Source organism: Myxine glutinosa, chromosome 1, assembly GCF_964187855.1.
Source record: "Myxine glutinosa chromosome 1, kmMyxGlut1.1, whole genome shotgun sequence".
NCBI lineage: Eukaryota > Metazoa > Chordata > Myxini > Myxiniformes > Myxinidae > Myxine > Myxine glutinosa.
The window spans coordinates 279332688-279348219 of NC_136261.1; the positions used below are offsets into that span (position 1 = coordinate 279332688).

General features: G+C 43.8%; 1 protein-coding gene across 4 annotated transcripts in view; it reads left to right on the forward strand.

The window, feature by feature from the left end:
* Positions 1-15532, forward strand: part of ACADVL (acyl-CoA dehydrogenase very long chain) — a 53345-nt gene that overhangs the window by 25126 nt on the left and 12687 nt on the right. For 3 of the 4 annotated variants that reach the window (XM_068132634.2, XM_068132641.2, XM_068132650.2), the window contains 8 exons: positions 2007-2117; positions 2505-2703; positions 11286-11390; positions 11524-11610; positions 11946-12008; positions 12317-12418; positions 12538-12635; positions 12763-12835. In XM_068132634.2, coding sequence (XP_067988735.2) covers positions 2007-2117; positions 2505-2703; positions 11286-11390; positions 11524-11610; positions 11946-12008; positions 12317-12418; positions 12538-12635; positions 12763-12835 — 838 coding nt within the window. The remainder of the gene's footprint in view (positions 1-2006; positions 2118-2504; positions 2704-11285; positions 11391-11523; positions 11611-11945; positions 12009-12316; positions 12419-12537; positions 12636-12762; positions 12836-15532) is intronic. The other variant, XM_068132668.2, reaches the window with a different exon arrangement.

The following is a 15532-nucleotide window of genomic DNA, read 5'->3' on the forward strand; positions in this document are numbered from 1 at the left end:
AGATCGGTGCCTTCTGCAAAAACTGGTGTCAATTACAGCTGAAGTGTACCTGCTCGGATAGAAGATTGGCTTTATTCTCATGTGCAAAACCTACTCTGACTTCCGTGAATCTCCCAACTACCACTGCATCGTCCATCTGCAGGCTTTGTGTGCCAAAAGTGCTTCATTTTCAGCATGTCATGAGTGTGATTGTGAAGATCGTCAACTCGATCCACGGCAACACAGGCTACTCAAGACGCTCCTATCTGAACTTGATGCTTAATACGAGGATCTTATCTTGCATTGAGATGAGCGATGGCTCAGGAAAGGAAACGTTTTGGAGCGTTTCCAGGAACTTCACCTAGAAATAAAATATTTATTGAAAGAGAGAAGTCAACACTACCTCAGCGATCAACAATCGCTCACTGAATTGGCATTTTGACTGATTTGACTTCCAAAGTGTTAACCTTGAAATTCACGGTGAGGACAAAAATCCGACGCAATTGATTGGATCAGTGAACTCATTCCGAAGCAAACTGAGATTGTGGAGAACTCGAATCAGGAAGAGTTTTCACTGACTTTTCAGGCCTAGAGAAGAGGCAGGAAGAACATACGTCTTTCAATAAGGAACATTGAACATTCTGAACACATTGAAATTAAATTGAAGACTTTTAAGACTATTTGATTTTACTGAGACATGTGCAATCCATAGCCAAATACCTTCAGAACCCTTTTGCAGACACCGAAGACGGTGAAACTGCAGCCAAAAATAGCAAAATGGTGAAACGTGACAATTCTGAGCTTGGGATGGAAATGATCTCCTTCAGAATGATTTACAATTGAAGTCTCTGATCTGACAAGGCATTTTGGACACTCGTGGGGAGACAAAAGTACCCCCTTTTGAAAGAAGTGTGTCTTCGCATGAGTGCTTTCTTCGGATCTGCGTACCTGTGTGAGACGGTGTTTTCTGCAATGAAATACCTCAAGCAATGCTTTATTTTTTGTAAATCAGTTTAGTTATATACTGCACTGTAAATAGCTAATATTTCTTACGACCTGTGCACTTTTTCTACAATACCTGCATCGTTGTCATTTATTGTGTCCTAAATGTTATGTATGTAGTACTGTAATATTATTAAATGGGTTATTTAAAACAGGAATAAGTTTCAGGGCTTGTACCAACGTTTAATATTCATTAATGGTGTTTAAATCAGTTTGAACAATCTTGCAAATTATTTTATTTACCGTGCTGGGCCCGACTTACCAATTCAGGATACACAAGTGGCAAATCAACTCTCACTGGTGCTGCTTTGTCACATAGAAAAAAACGTATAGCCTGTGTCGGAGTGTGGTTTATAATCGGGACAGTTACAAATGCTGTCTTTCAATTGTTAAACATATAGAAAAGTGCATTTTAAGTCTAAAGTATTGTTGCCCAAGGGACAGTAAAGGTTGGGGACCACTGCTCCAGTACATGAAATATGGGAGGTAACTACCCTATACTATGCAAAGTTAGCCCCTATAAGTCATTCCCACAATGATGTAATGTGGTTGGCAGGATGGCCTCAATGTATTTACACCTGCCTCTCAGCTATCATTTGAATCTCGGCCCGGCTATAAACTGTCATCCTGGTGTTTCACAGGCAGGTGATTCATCAATGTATGCGCCGTCCCTCGGATTGACCTTAACCTGGGCGTCTCGTCTGCCAGCATTACTTGAAGGACGTTAAAGATCGCACTGTTTTCTTTGCGAAGAGTAGGAGAGCTATCGCCCACACTCTGAACAAATTCCAAACTACTGCTGGGAAGGCAATGGCAAACCACCCAGTGTATAACCCTTACCAATAAACGGCTTCGGTAGTGCCGATGCTCTGTAACAGTGTATGCTGCATGCTTTGTCTTTGCTCATTTGTCTTTTCAAACTATTTGTAGCAATCTATCACCAACTATTCCATTCTGTAAACAAAATGCCTTTTGAACATTATAAACACAATTGGAATGCTTTTGGTACTTTTATTTTTTTACAGTAATGGTGGTACTGCTGAAGTCTTCACAGTTTTTGCTAAAACACCTGTTCCTGGAGATAAGGAGAAAATATCTGCTTTTATCGTGGAGAGAGGATTTGGAGGAGTGACGAGGTTGTCTAATTTATTTCTCCATTCCGTTTCATACTTTACTTTCCTCTCCGGATGTTTGTTTGCTTTCTTAATCTTGTTTGATCTTTGTGAAATCCTTTATTTTCATAATACTTTCTCAGACTTTACCACCACCCCACCCTCTACTCCCTCCCCGCACCCTTCTTCTTCTCGTCCATCTTTCATTTATCTCTGCTGTATCATCATGCCTTTTCATCTTTCCATTGCTTCCCCTGCCACCCCATCCACCTCTCTTCCTCTCCCCCAACCCTTCCTAAACCATTACCCTTCTCCCATTCCCTTCAACCTTCCAGCCCATGCTCATTCTCTTTCCCCTTTGCTCTCCAAAATGAATATACATTACACCCACCTCCTTTTTGCTCTCCTCAGCGGTCCTCCAGAGAAAAAGATGGGAATAAAGGCATCCAACACAGCGGAAGTTTCATTTGACAATGTGCGAGTCCCTGCCTCCAATCTCCTTGGGGGGCTGGGATCTGGGTTCAAGGTGGCAATGAACGTTCTCAATAATGGACGCTTTGGTATGGCAGCCGCCCTGTCTGGGACAATGAAGAGTGCCATTGCGTGTGCGGTGAGCAGATTTGAAAGGATGTCCACAATAACTGGTTTCTACTCCTTGATGTTCTTCCACACGACTTCTGCAATTGCATTAATGCCTCTGTATTTCTTCCACTCCTCCAAACCTTTGGCATCTTTTCTAAGTTCATCATACTTGCCCTTACCTTGTAATCTACCGCTACGTTGTCCCTGCACTCTCCCCACTTTATTATCTTCCAAACTCTGCTCTTAATTTCCTTGCTTTTCTTCATATGTACACCAAAAAACACTGGTTTGAGCTGGGTGGTGACCTCAGTGCTGTATATAAAGAGAGTCTGCCAATCTTTTGATCTTGCTGCTTCGCGACGTCATTGGCCAAGTGATGTCACATAATTTGCAGATGGAATTTTTACCTCCACCACCGAAGGAGGATGGAGGTTATGTTTTCACTCCTGCCTGACTGTTTTTGTCTGTCTTTGTTTGTTTGTCTGTGAACAAGATATCTCAAAAAGCGAATCTCAAACAAAGACTGATTCGGACGAAATTTGGCAGAGAGGTAGTGTATGTGACAAGGACGAAATGATTGGATTTTGGTGTAGATCCGGATCTGGATCCAGCTAGTAGAATTTTTTTTAAATGATTCTTCACCATTGGGAGATCGGGTGAAAAGCGATGTATAATATGATATTTTAAAACGTTGTGGACGAGTTATGAATAAACTTGGTGGATGAGTTGGTTAGGTGACAAGAACAAGCCGATTAGATTTTGGTTGAGGTCCGAATCCAGATTCGGTCTATCAGTGGGATACAAAACATAAATTGTTTAGCCTGGCAGAGGCGTGCGCTCCACCAAGTGCCTTCTAGGGTTACCCATTTAATTAATCTGCATATTAGTGCATTTTATCACTTTTGATTGAGGTCAAATGGTTTGTTGTACTTCATGTTTGTTTATACACTGCTGCCAATAAAGAAAATCGCATCAGCATAACAAATTTCAAAAATGATCGAACAGCAAATTTTGACGCTATTCGAAAATCCATCACAAGCTGTCATTTATACTATTGTTTATATGGAGATGTGTTCCCGAATCGTCAAGGCAAGACGCCGTCGTCCCCCCCACCCCCCACCCCCCACCCCTGTGAATGGGAGAGGGATTTTTTTTTTGTGTCCATAACCTGACACTGGGTATTACCGATATGTATGCAAAATTTGGTGGAGATCGGGCCAGCCTTGTTTTTTGGGGGTTTTTTTCAGATGTGAATATATATATACATACATACATACATACATGCATATATAAAAAAAAAATAACCACCTTTAGAGGCCATTTTTCCCCGCAAGCGGGGGTTGGCCTTTTTCGGGCACCGTGGTTGTTGTTGTTTTTTTGGTCCCCTTTTGCAGATGGGTGAAAGCAATGTTTTTGAAGCAATGTTTTACGGCCGGATGCCCTTCCTGACGTCAACCCTTTTTGCCGCCTTTAACGACAAACAGGGAATTACCAGTGAACTGGTACTCAATTAGCCGACCTCGGAAGGATGACAGGCTGAGTCAACCCCCCTGGCGTTAATTCAGCAATCGACCGGGATTCGAACCCAGGATCCTAGGATCCTAAGCCGGCACCCGAGCCGCTAGCCCAACACCAGGGTTACATACATACATGCATAGAATTGTCTTATTTAATATAGTCGAATGAGCACCATATGAGGGCTTCATTGGGTATCAGTAATAGTGCGAATAACAATACAGTTGGTAAACATTATTTTTAACTCAACTGGATTACTGTCCAGTTGAGTTCATCACATACTGAACCCTCCGTCGTCTGTCGTCCGTTAACTTTTCGACGTTAACACTCCAGCGTCCACAAATATAAACTGATTCTGATCAAACTTGACATGCAGCATCCTTACCCCAAAGACCAGGTTGGTATTACATTTCAGCCCGATCCTTTGAAAAATGGTGGACTTAGGCGACCATTTTGTTTTTGGTCATGAAAACGACGTTAAGACTTTAACGTCCACAAATATTAACAGATTTTGATCAAACTTTGTGTGTGAGACTCTTACCACACAAGGTAGGTTGCTATCCTAAGTCAAATCTAGTACAGACAACTGACCTACTTTAAAGTTGTCCAGTCAGTTCAGTTGAGTTCTGCTTCCCTGGAAGCTCTAGTTATAAATACAGTCAGACCCCGACATTTGCAGGGCATATGTTCCTGGAAATTGCCGCAAATATGGGGACATTGTTTCAATGGGGAAATGGGGGGATAGGCTCTCGGCTGTTCGTGATTCACAAGGGAAAATCAAAAATCCCATGACAAACTGTGAATATGCCTGCAAAAAACCATGAATATGCGAAGCACAGGGCCGTGAATGTCGAAGCAGGTCAGAAAAACCACGAATACGCGAAGCACAGGGCTGCGAATGTCGAAGCTGGTCAGAAAAACCACGACTATGCGAAGCACAGGGCCGCGAATGTCGAAGCAGGTCAGAAAAACCACGAATACGTGAAGCACAGGGCCGCAAATGCCGAAGCAGGTCAGAAAAACCACGAATACGCGAAGCACAGGGCCGGAAATGTCTAACTAGGTCAGAAAAACCATGAACGAGTTGGTGGTGGGAGAATGTTTTTTCACCCACAAAAAAACACGAATACTTAGGGCACAGGGCCTCGAATGTAGAAGCAAGTGGCATTTATCAACGGCGAATACGTGGGGTCAGCTAATGTTGGGACCGAATGTCGGGCTGGTTGTCAGCACTCGCTCGTCGCCACGAATACAAATGTTGTGTTGTGCAAGTTTTACTGCGGTGCTAAACCTGTCGAACAAAGCTCAACAGGCTCTCCTCCTTCTTCAACAAACTGCACTGTACTGTTCTGAACTGCACTGTTCACTGCACTGAACTGCACTGTTCACTTCGTTTTAGTTAACGAAGAGGTGACTGGGCAGAGGTTTTCATCGTGTCTGCATTATTGAGAATTGTTCTAATGGTCGACGTGGCCAAGGCTGACGCACAACCCACGTCTACCTGATTGGCTCAGAGTGTGTGCATACAAACAATGGTGGTGTGTGTGTTTTCACGGTGCCGCATGTTACAGATTTTCTTGCTTATTTTTGTTTTTAATTAAAAAAATTAATCTGATGAAGAGCTCTATAACGAAACTACGTTTTACAGGGTAGCGCTAAGTGAGGTATTACTGTATAAGATTTGAGCCTGGGATCCCAGCATAATATCCCCAGTTATATACTAAGATTGGAGCAAAAACACTCACCCAAACGTCTTTAAAAAAACATCTATGAATTCTTTCGGTTTGGTAAGGTGGGGAATGCAAATGTTTAGCTTTTTTTTCTGTGTGTGATATATAAATGTCTTTGAAGTGTTTATTTATTCATTTCCACTCGTTTTTAATTGTACAAACTCCCACTGGCACATCTGCTTTTCTTGCTCTAACATTAAATATTTGTCTCGTCATTGACATTTAGTTGTGGTTTACAAACTCTTTAGTTGTGAAGTAAAGAAAAGATTAACCGTGATGGGTAGTACTGGTATCACAAGATTCCTCAAGAATCTCTCGTTTTTTGTTTTTTTTCTTCCAATGAACATCATTTTTGGATATCATGTTAAACCTTGAATTTCTTGCTTTTTTGCTATCTTTTTTTTTCCCCTTTTTTTTCCCCCTTTTTTTTTTCCCCCTCTCTGCTCACCTGGCTGTTAATCCCCTATTCTTCTGTTCCTCCTTCTGAACCTGTTCTAGAATCCTTCAGCCCCCTTAAGGTGGGTTTTCACGGGACACGCGAACGGTTCGCGAAGGATGCGAATGTCGAAAAAATGGCAAAGTCCAACATTCGTATTTTAGGCTCAAAAAGTTCGCCAAACATGCGCGGGGGTTCGGAAGCGTCGTCAATTGTTCGCAGGAGTCGTTTTTTGTTCGGCGGGTATTTCAAACATTTTTGAAAACTCCTGCGAACAATTGACGACGCTTCCGAACCCCCGCGCATGTTTGGCGAACTTTTGGAGCCTAAAATACGAATGTTGGACTTTGCCATTTTGTCGACATTCGCATCCTTCGCGAACCGTTCGCGTGTCCCGTGAAAACCCACCTTTAGCCTCCATGCCCTCACTTCAGGGAATTTCCCAGATAGTTTTCACGGTTTTGTTTAAAAAGGTTTAAACTTCTCCCTGCCGTGCTGCATTCGGTTGTATATTATAACTCGCTCTTCTTCTTCTCTTCAAAAGGCTGTTTTCAATTTATTCATTAAATAATTCCATTGAAAAAAATTCAATCTCTTACAGTTCTTCCTTTCTACATTCTCTGAACTCACCTTCATTCCACCCCTCCTCTAACATTTTCAAACGGATCTCTGACTTGAAAATCACAATATACCTAATTTGTAATAAATGTTCGTTTTTCATTAATCATCCACTTTCTAAACTCCAAAACTTCCCCCTCACCTCTCCCCTTCAAATCTCCCCCTTCACCCTCCCCTTCAAATCTCCCCCTTCACCCTCCCCTTCAAATCTCCCCCTTCACCCTCCCCTTCAAATCTCCCCCTTCACCCTCCCCTTCAAATCTCCCCCTTCACTCTCCCCTTCTAATCTCCCCCCTCACTCCCTCCCCTTCTAATCTTCCCCCTCACACCTCCCCTTCAAATCTCCCCCTCACCCCTCCTCTTCTAATCTCCCCCCTCCCCTTCTAATCTCCCCCCTCCCCTACAAATCTCCCCTCACTCCTCCCCTGCAAATCTCCCCCCTCACCCCTCCCCTTCAAATCTCCCCCTCAGCCCTCCCCTTCAAATATTCTCCTCACCATTTTTCTCCAATTCTCCCCTCTCACTCCTCCTCCTCAAAGTTGCCTCTTAACTCCTCCACAAAGCTGCCTCCTCCCCACTTCCTCTCCCTTCTATCTCATACCTCCACCTCCTCCAACCTTCTACTTTGCTTTCCCTCCTCCCCCTCAAACAACACCTCACTGTGCCTCATCCCATCACCATCAAACCTTTTGTCCTCCTCATTCTTACCTTTCAACTAGCTCGTCTGCAATCTCTGACACACTATCAACAGCTCTCCCTACCTCCCCCTCCCCTCCCCGATCTTACCCTATCCCTCCCCTCCCCTGTCCTGTATCTGATGCTCCCCCTCCCTCTTCCTTAATGGTATGGACCTCAAACATCTGGGGCCTTTGCTCAAACCTGATTGATCTATCCATACAAGTTGCTTTTGACAAACCAGACGTAATCTGCTTAACAGAAACTTTCCTCCTTCAAGATGTTTCTGATTCCTTAATATCTCTTCCTGGTTACTCCCTCCTCCGGTATGATAGACCTGAGCCTCGTCCTGGTGGTGGGGTGGCTATCTTTATCAAAAACTCTCTTCCTCGCTCTCCTTGCACTGCCCTCTCTCCACCCCACCCCCAGGAGTACCTCTGGCTACGGCTTCCCCTCTGCTCCCACCTTTTGTGCATATGTGTTCTGTACCATCCTCCAAACAGTGATGACTCCATTTACATTTCACTGTGTGACAACATGGACCAATTTCTATCCATTCATCCCAACTCTCTCTTCCTCATATGTGGTGACTTCAACTGTCATCATTCCAGCTGGCTAGGTGTGGGTACCTCTCTCACCAGCTGCAGCACATCAGCAAAGGACTTCTGCGACTCCTTGGGACTGACACAATCTGTCAATTTCCCGATCCGGAACTCGGTCAACGGCACATAATCTCTTCTAGACATGGTTATGACAAACTTCCCTGCAAATGTCTGCTGTTATTCTTCTGCTCCAATCGGTTCTTCTGACCATTTGCTTGTTATAGTGGACATCTCTCTGGCCATTCTCAGAGAGCCTCCTCAGCATCGACGAGTCTGGCATTTCACTCAGGCCAACTGGCATGGTCTTCAAGCAGCCATCAAACATCTGGATCAATTCTTCCTGGGAATTCTTCCAAAGTAAACTGCTCTCTCTCTCTCATGTACAGATTTATCCCATCTCGTTTTTCATGCCTGAAACAACGTGGAAGGCAAATCCAATGGAAGGTAATCTCAGTTTCTTCCACAAAGCTCAGAACAAGTGTGTGTCTACCCTCAGGAGAGCCAGGAAACAACATGTCTCTACTCTCAAGACTGAACTCTCAAACCTGTCGCCCTTCTCCAAATCCTGGTGGTGTCTAGTCAAATCTGTTTCTGGTGTTTGTTCCCCTTCCATCCCCTCCCTTACCTCAAATGGATGCACAGCTGACACCGCACGTGAAAAGACCGAATGCCTCAACTCTGTGTTTGCCTCTAAATCTTGTTTCCCAAACCTATCCCTCTTTGTACCCAACGTACCCACTACCCACCTTACCCAGTCGAACCCAGCTGCTCCTGGACTTCTCTCCTGACAAGGTGGAGAAGTTTCTGTCAAACCTCGACTCTGATTCTGCAACTGGACCAGAAGGCATCATCCCACGGGTCCTACAATTCTGCTCTGCTGCTCTTTCACACCCTCTCTCTGTTCTCTTCACCCTCTCCTTTGCTCAAGGTCATCTGCCATCTGCTTGGAAATCAGCCAACATTACTGGTTTACACAAAAAGCTGCAAAAACAGATCCTTGCAACTACAGACCAATCAGCCTGCTCCCAATAATCAGAAAGGTCATGGAATCGATCATCGCTTCCGATATTAAATCCTTCCTCTTCTCCAATGGCTTGATCTGTGATCATCAATTTGGACAAGAGTACTCTACTCTGGACATGCTGCTTCTGCTGTCTCAAGAATGGATGGAGGTCCTCAATGCCAAACAGGAAATCAGAGCTGTCTCCCTTGACATATCACATGCCTTCCATACGGTCTGGCACACCGCTCTGCTCACCAAACTCTCCTCCTATGGTATCCGTGGAAACCTCCATGCATGGCTTGTGGACTTCATCTCTGGTCGTCGTCAACATGTCGCCCTGAATGGGCTTCTCCCATCTCCCATTCCTGTTCAGGCTGGAGTTCTTCAAGGCAGTATTCTGGGCCCTGTGCTTTTCCTGGTCTTCATGAATGATCTCTCCGACTATCTGGAAAATCCTCTCCATCTCTTTGCTGATGACTCCACCCTCTGCCGCTCCACATGTCAACCCTAATATTGTCAGGCAGCAGCCTCTTCACTCTCTGCAGACCTGGATAAAATCAGACTGGTCAAACAAGTAGAACATGTCTTTCAATCCTGACAAATCTCACACTTTCACGATGTTTCTTCGAAAATACCATCTGGAAAACCCTCCCATCTACTTTCTCAACAATCATCTCGAAGAAGTTCTGTCACTCAAGCTTTTGGGTCTCACTATCTGCCATGATCTTTCCTGGGAAAACCACATTCCCAAGCTGGCCTCCAAAGCCAGTCACCAACTCGGTAACCTCATCATGCAAAGTCTTCTGGGCAGTTCTGAGCTCCTCACCTCATACAAAGCTTTCATCTGCAGCTAAATGGAATACTGCTCTCCCCTCTGGGCTGGTGCTCCTGCCTCACACCTAGCTCGGCTTCACGCTGTTGAATCCAAAGCTTTCAGAATCATTGGAATCTCCCGCGATGAAGCTGATTCTGAGGGCCTTTCACTCGCTCACCGCAGGCAGGTTGGTGGTCTTTCTGTCTTCTACCGACTCCTCTCCGCCATAGCTCCGCCAGCTCTGTCTGTGCTCTGTCCCCCAAATATTCCTTCAGGATGCACAAGATCTGCCAGCAACCCTCTTCTGGTGAAACTGCCAAAATCAAGACTCTCTGCTCACCGTCACTCTTCATTCCTCTTTCACCCACCTCTGGAACAAACTCCCACATTCTCTTCAATCTCACTCCTCCCTACAGGTCTTCAAAACAGCTGTTCACCACCATCTCTTATCTTTCCCCATCCAAAACCTTGATCTTTTCTACCCCCGTTAAAACACCCCAAATCCACCTCTTTCAATCTCCAACTTATTTCCTGAAATTCCTAATAGTGTTCATTTGCTTTAAATATACCCCCTTCCCCGAGCCTGGTGTTGGCTTAGCGGTTAGGGTGCCAGCTTGGGTTCCTCGGATCCTGGGTTTGAATCCCGGTCAATCACTGAATTAACACCAGGGGGGTTGACTCAGCCTGTCATCCTTCCGAGGTCGGCAAATTGAATACCAGTTCACTGGTAATTCCCTGTGTGTGGCAAGAGGCCACTAACATGGTTGGCGGCAGTAAGGGCATCCAGCCGTAAAACATTGCTTCAAAAATGGGACCACGCTGCCCAAAAAAAAGGCCAACCCCCCGCTTTGTGGGGAAAAATGGCCCCTAAAGGTGGTTCTTATTTTCTTGTACCTTCTTCTCCCTTCTCTCCCCCAAGCCCTCTCCCTTCCACAGATCGACCGACGTCCCCGTTCTCTACTGTTGTTGTGCTTGTATGCTTTCCTCTCTCTCCCCCTCTTGTCTCCCGCTCCCTTTATTATATGTTTTATGTGTCCGTGCATGTTTTCGTGTTTAATGTGTTGACTCTTACGCGAGCCTTGACTGTGTATACAAAAAACAAAAAAAAACAAATCTGAGCAATAAATATGGTGGCCAATTGAAAGCTAGTATGTGTTTCTGGCTAGCATTTTTGCATGTGCGAAATAGATTTCATGTCTCTTCATCCCCTTCTCTAGGTGGAACATGCGAACAATAGGGTTCAGTTTGGGAAAAAAATTAATGAATTTGGTGCCATTCAGGAGAAACTTGCTCGAGCAGCCACAATGCAGTATGCCACGGAGGTGGGTTTCGAGTTCAACCACTGCTCATAATTCCAATTGGTCTTTATGTCCCATCTTCTTTCTCCTGACTGTGTAACCCCCTCTCTCTCTCTCTCTCTCTCTCTCTCCCTCCCCTGTACCATTTCTCTCTTAGTCTATGGCATATTTACTGTCTGCAACCATGGATGGTGGGTCTACAGACTATCAAATAGAAGCAGCCATCAGCAAGGTCTTTGCATCGGTATGGACCCATGCTCCATCGGCTTACACATCACCTGTCCTTCAATCCTCAGGGCTGCCAACATTGCATCAGATGCGCACTTCCATCCTTGTTGCCACCCATGCCCTGTGCCCTATAACTTATTCGCCTCTTACAACCTTTTTCCCCTCAGCTACCCCCCCCCCCCCCTGTGTACACAATATGGAGAGATTTCGGATAATTTTAGTGAAATAACTCATAATTGTCAGATTGTGTAAGCTGTGATAAAGTATTGTGCTGTATTATTACCATTTATTGTATTTATTTGGATCTACTGTATTGTGTATTTATTCATTGTATGTATTGTTATTCCAAAGGAAGCTGCTTGGAATGTGGTGGATGAAACCATTCAAATTCTCGGTGGAATGGGATACATGCAGGTATTTTCTCTGCACTCTGTCTGATAATGCACGATAATCGATGATAACAAGTATAAGTTCATGCATTCGAGGTAATGTCCCACCAAACCCAAACCTCCGAACCAACAAAGCCTAAACCTTCCGTAAACCTTAAGTGGCATATTTAATATTAAATTGGGAGGCCAATATACGACTACTGGCAGTAATACTTTTTTGGTGTTATGCAAATTTAAAGTATTTGTGAGGGAGGGGCTTTTCTCAAAGATCAATATACAGCAAACACTTGTGGGGCATCATCAATCAATCTTGTGTATGCTTTCATTTGTTAGGAGTGTGGCATGGAGAAGGTGCTGAGAGATCTGCGAATCTTTCGGATATTTGAAGGAACAAATGACATCCTTCGGCTATTCATTGCACTCACAGGCATACAGGTGAGAGTAAGAGTTTGAGGGCAGTTGAAGAATGTGTTAAAGTACTTGCTACTTTGTTCAACATTTCCCTTTAAATTCATTCTACTCCCCTCCCCCTATCATGAAACCTGTCACCCCAGCGTGCCAGTGCACATCTTCAAGGGTTGCAGAAAGCTATTCGCTCTCCCCTTTCTCAGCCTTCCCTCCTCACCTCTGAACTCTCTCGCCGAGCACGCAGGTATGCAACGCTTATCCCTATGCATGTCCTCCCTGGCCGCATCTACTCGCATGCTATGCTGGCCTACAATCAGCCCCGCAAGCTTGCTGAGATGCATGCTCACGATGGCCTCACTCTCATGTTTCAGGAGTATCGGCCTCGGAACAGGCCAGTCATTAAAGGGCAAGATCCACCCTGAGCTGAATGAGATTGCGAAGGAGGTAAGCTGGTGAAAGGTGCTGAGCATTGCAAACATCGAGCAACATAGAGTGGTAAAACATGACATTACATTTATATGACCATGATCTCACCTGAAGCACACTTCAGAAAATAGCTCCATTGGATAATGTTTAGTTACCTCTGCCAACAAAGGTGGATGAAGGTTGTTTTTTTTCACCTCTGTCTGTGAGCAGAATATCACAAAGTTATGGATGGATTTGGGTGAAATTTGGTGGACCAGTTGGGTGTGTGACAAGGATTAATTGATTCGATTTTGATGAAGACCCAGATATTATCATTAAAATTTTTAGTGATTCTTCACCATTGAGAAAGCCTGGTGTTGGCTTAACGGTTAAGTGGGCTGGCTTAAAATCTTTGTTTTGAGTTTGAGTTCCTGTCGTGCCGTTAAGTAACACTAGGTGGGTTGACTCAGCCTGTCATCCTTCCTAGGTTTGCAAAATAAGTACCAGCTTACTGGAACCAAGGGGCATTGCATAACAATGGGCATCAGTGGCACAGCCTTGTTCCCAGCAATGAAGTAACCAGCAGCCATAGACTGCATACAAAATAATAACAAGAAAAAGAGCAATCAGAGATTGCAAACCCTCGCCAGGATGTATTTTCAGTGGTTTTTAAGGCTTTTGTGTTAAAACAAATATGGTGGCCGAACCACGTGACCGGTGACGTCATCATTCTTTTTTTCCTAAACTAATTTATTCTTAGATTATGCTCAAGAAATTTCATCTTGATCGGATGAAGTTTTGTACTTGTCGAATTATGACGTCATAATGGAGGCACCTATGACATAATCATTAACATATTTTATTCCCCATGGAGAGTTCTTTGCAATGAGCGATGTCTCAATTTTTTCTATTCAGCACTTTCGGAGATATAGAGGTGCAAAGTTTTTTGGTTTTTCCAAGATGGCGGCCGAACGACGTGACCAATGACGTCATCATTAATTTTTGTTCTCCACCAGTTTATGCCAACATGGGGCTCAAGAAATTTCATCTTGATTGGATGAAGTTTTGTACTTGTCGAATTATGACGTCATAATGGAGGAATCTATGACGTCATCATTAACATATTTTATTCCCCATGGAGAGTTCTTTACAATGAGCCATGTCTCAATTTTTTCTATTCAGCACTTTCGGAGATATAGAGGTGCAATGTTTTTCGGTTTTTCCAATATGGCGGCAGAGCCACGTGACCGATGACGTCATAATTATCATTAAAAAAATTCTACAGGTGGAGTTGCACCTACGGTGAAAATTTCTTGTCAATCGGACCAACGGTTGCAGAGAAAATCATATTTGTTGTGTGCGGACAAACAAACAAACAAACAGACATAAAAAATCACTCGTAGAGCGACACTTGGCAAAACAAAACAAAGTGGAATGGCACTCAGTCGAGCATCCTTTTAACCTAAAAAAAAAAGTTGGTGGTTGAATTCAGTTGGCTGATATGAAAATACTATTGAAATTTCAAGTTAATCGGATGAAAATTGAGGCTTTTAGAAATTTGAAAAAAGCGGTTGACCTTGGGCCTATGTTGACCTTTTGGCCTATGCTGATCTCAAAAATAGTTGGTGGTTCAATTCAATTCGCCGACATGTATATCCTATTCAAATTTCAAGTCGATCGGATGAAAATTGAGGATTTTAGAAATTTGAAATGGTTGTTGACCTTTGGCCTATGTTGACCTTTTGACCCCAAAAATATATAGGATTTTGTCGGACCACGAACTCTACCATTTGGTAAAGTTTCGTGAAGATCGGTTTAAAATTGTGACCTGTAGGCAAGTATAAGTGAGCGGACAGACAAACACACAAACACAAACAAACAAACAAACAAACACACACACAAACCGAAGTGATCAACATACTTGCAAAAAAAAATTTTTTTTGCCAAGTACCAAACAAACAGACTCAAATGCAATACTCTCTCCTCTGGCTAGGGTAATGAAGCTAGAAGGGCACTCGGTAGAGCATGTACCTCTGCCAGGCTGAAGCTTACCTTTTGTATCCCACTGATAGGCCGGATCTGGATCCAGACCTGAACCAAAATATAACCGGCTTGTTCGTGTCACCTACTCAACTCATTCACCTCGTTTTGTCATAACTCGTCCACAACTTTTTGAAATATGATGCATTATATCATTTTGGCTCAATCTCTCAATGGTGAAGAAAATTCTCGTATCCAGATTCAGATCTTCACCAAAATCGAAACAATTCGTCCGTGTCACACACCCAACCTCACCACCAAATTTCGTTTGAATCTGTCCACAACCTTTTGTCATATCCTGTTAGACAGACAAAGAGACAGACAGGGATAAAAAAAAACGTGACCTCTGCCTACCTATGGTGGCGGAATAAAATGATTCTTCACCATTGAGAGATATGGCCAAAAACAATATATTGCATAATATTTCAAAACAATGTGGACGAATTCTGACAAAACCAGGTGGATAAGTTGAATAGGTGACAATAACAAGCCGATTAGATTTTGGTTAAGATCCGGATGCAGATCCGGCCTATCGGTGTTATACAAAACGTAAACTGTTCAGCCTGACGGATAGATGTATGCGCTAATGTGCTGTGCCGAGTGCCGTTTCTCCATTGGCCTAGCATCATCCGAGACCGAATTTGGCTTGAATCAGGTCCGTAAATCACGTGAGGTAACTCCGCTTTCCACACCGTG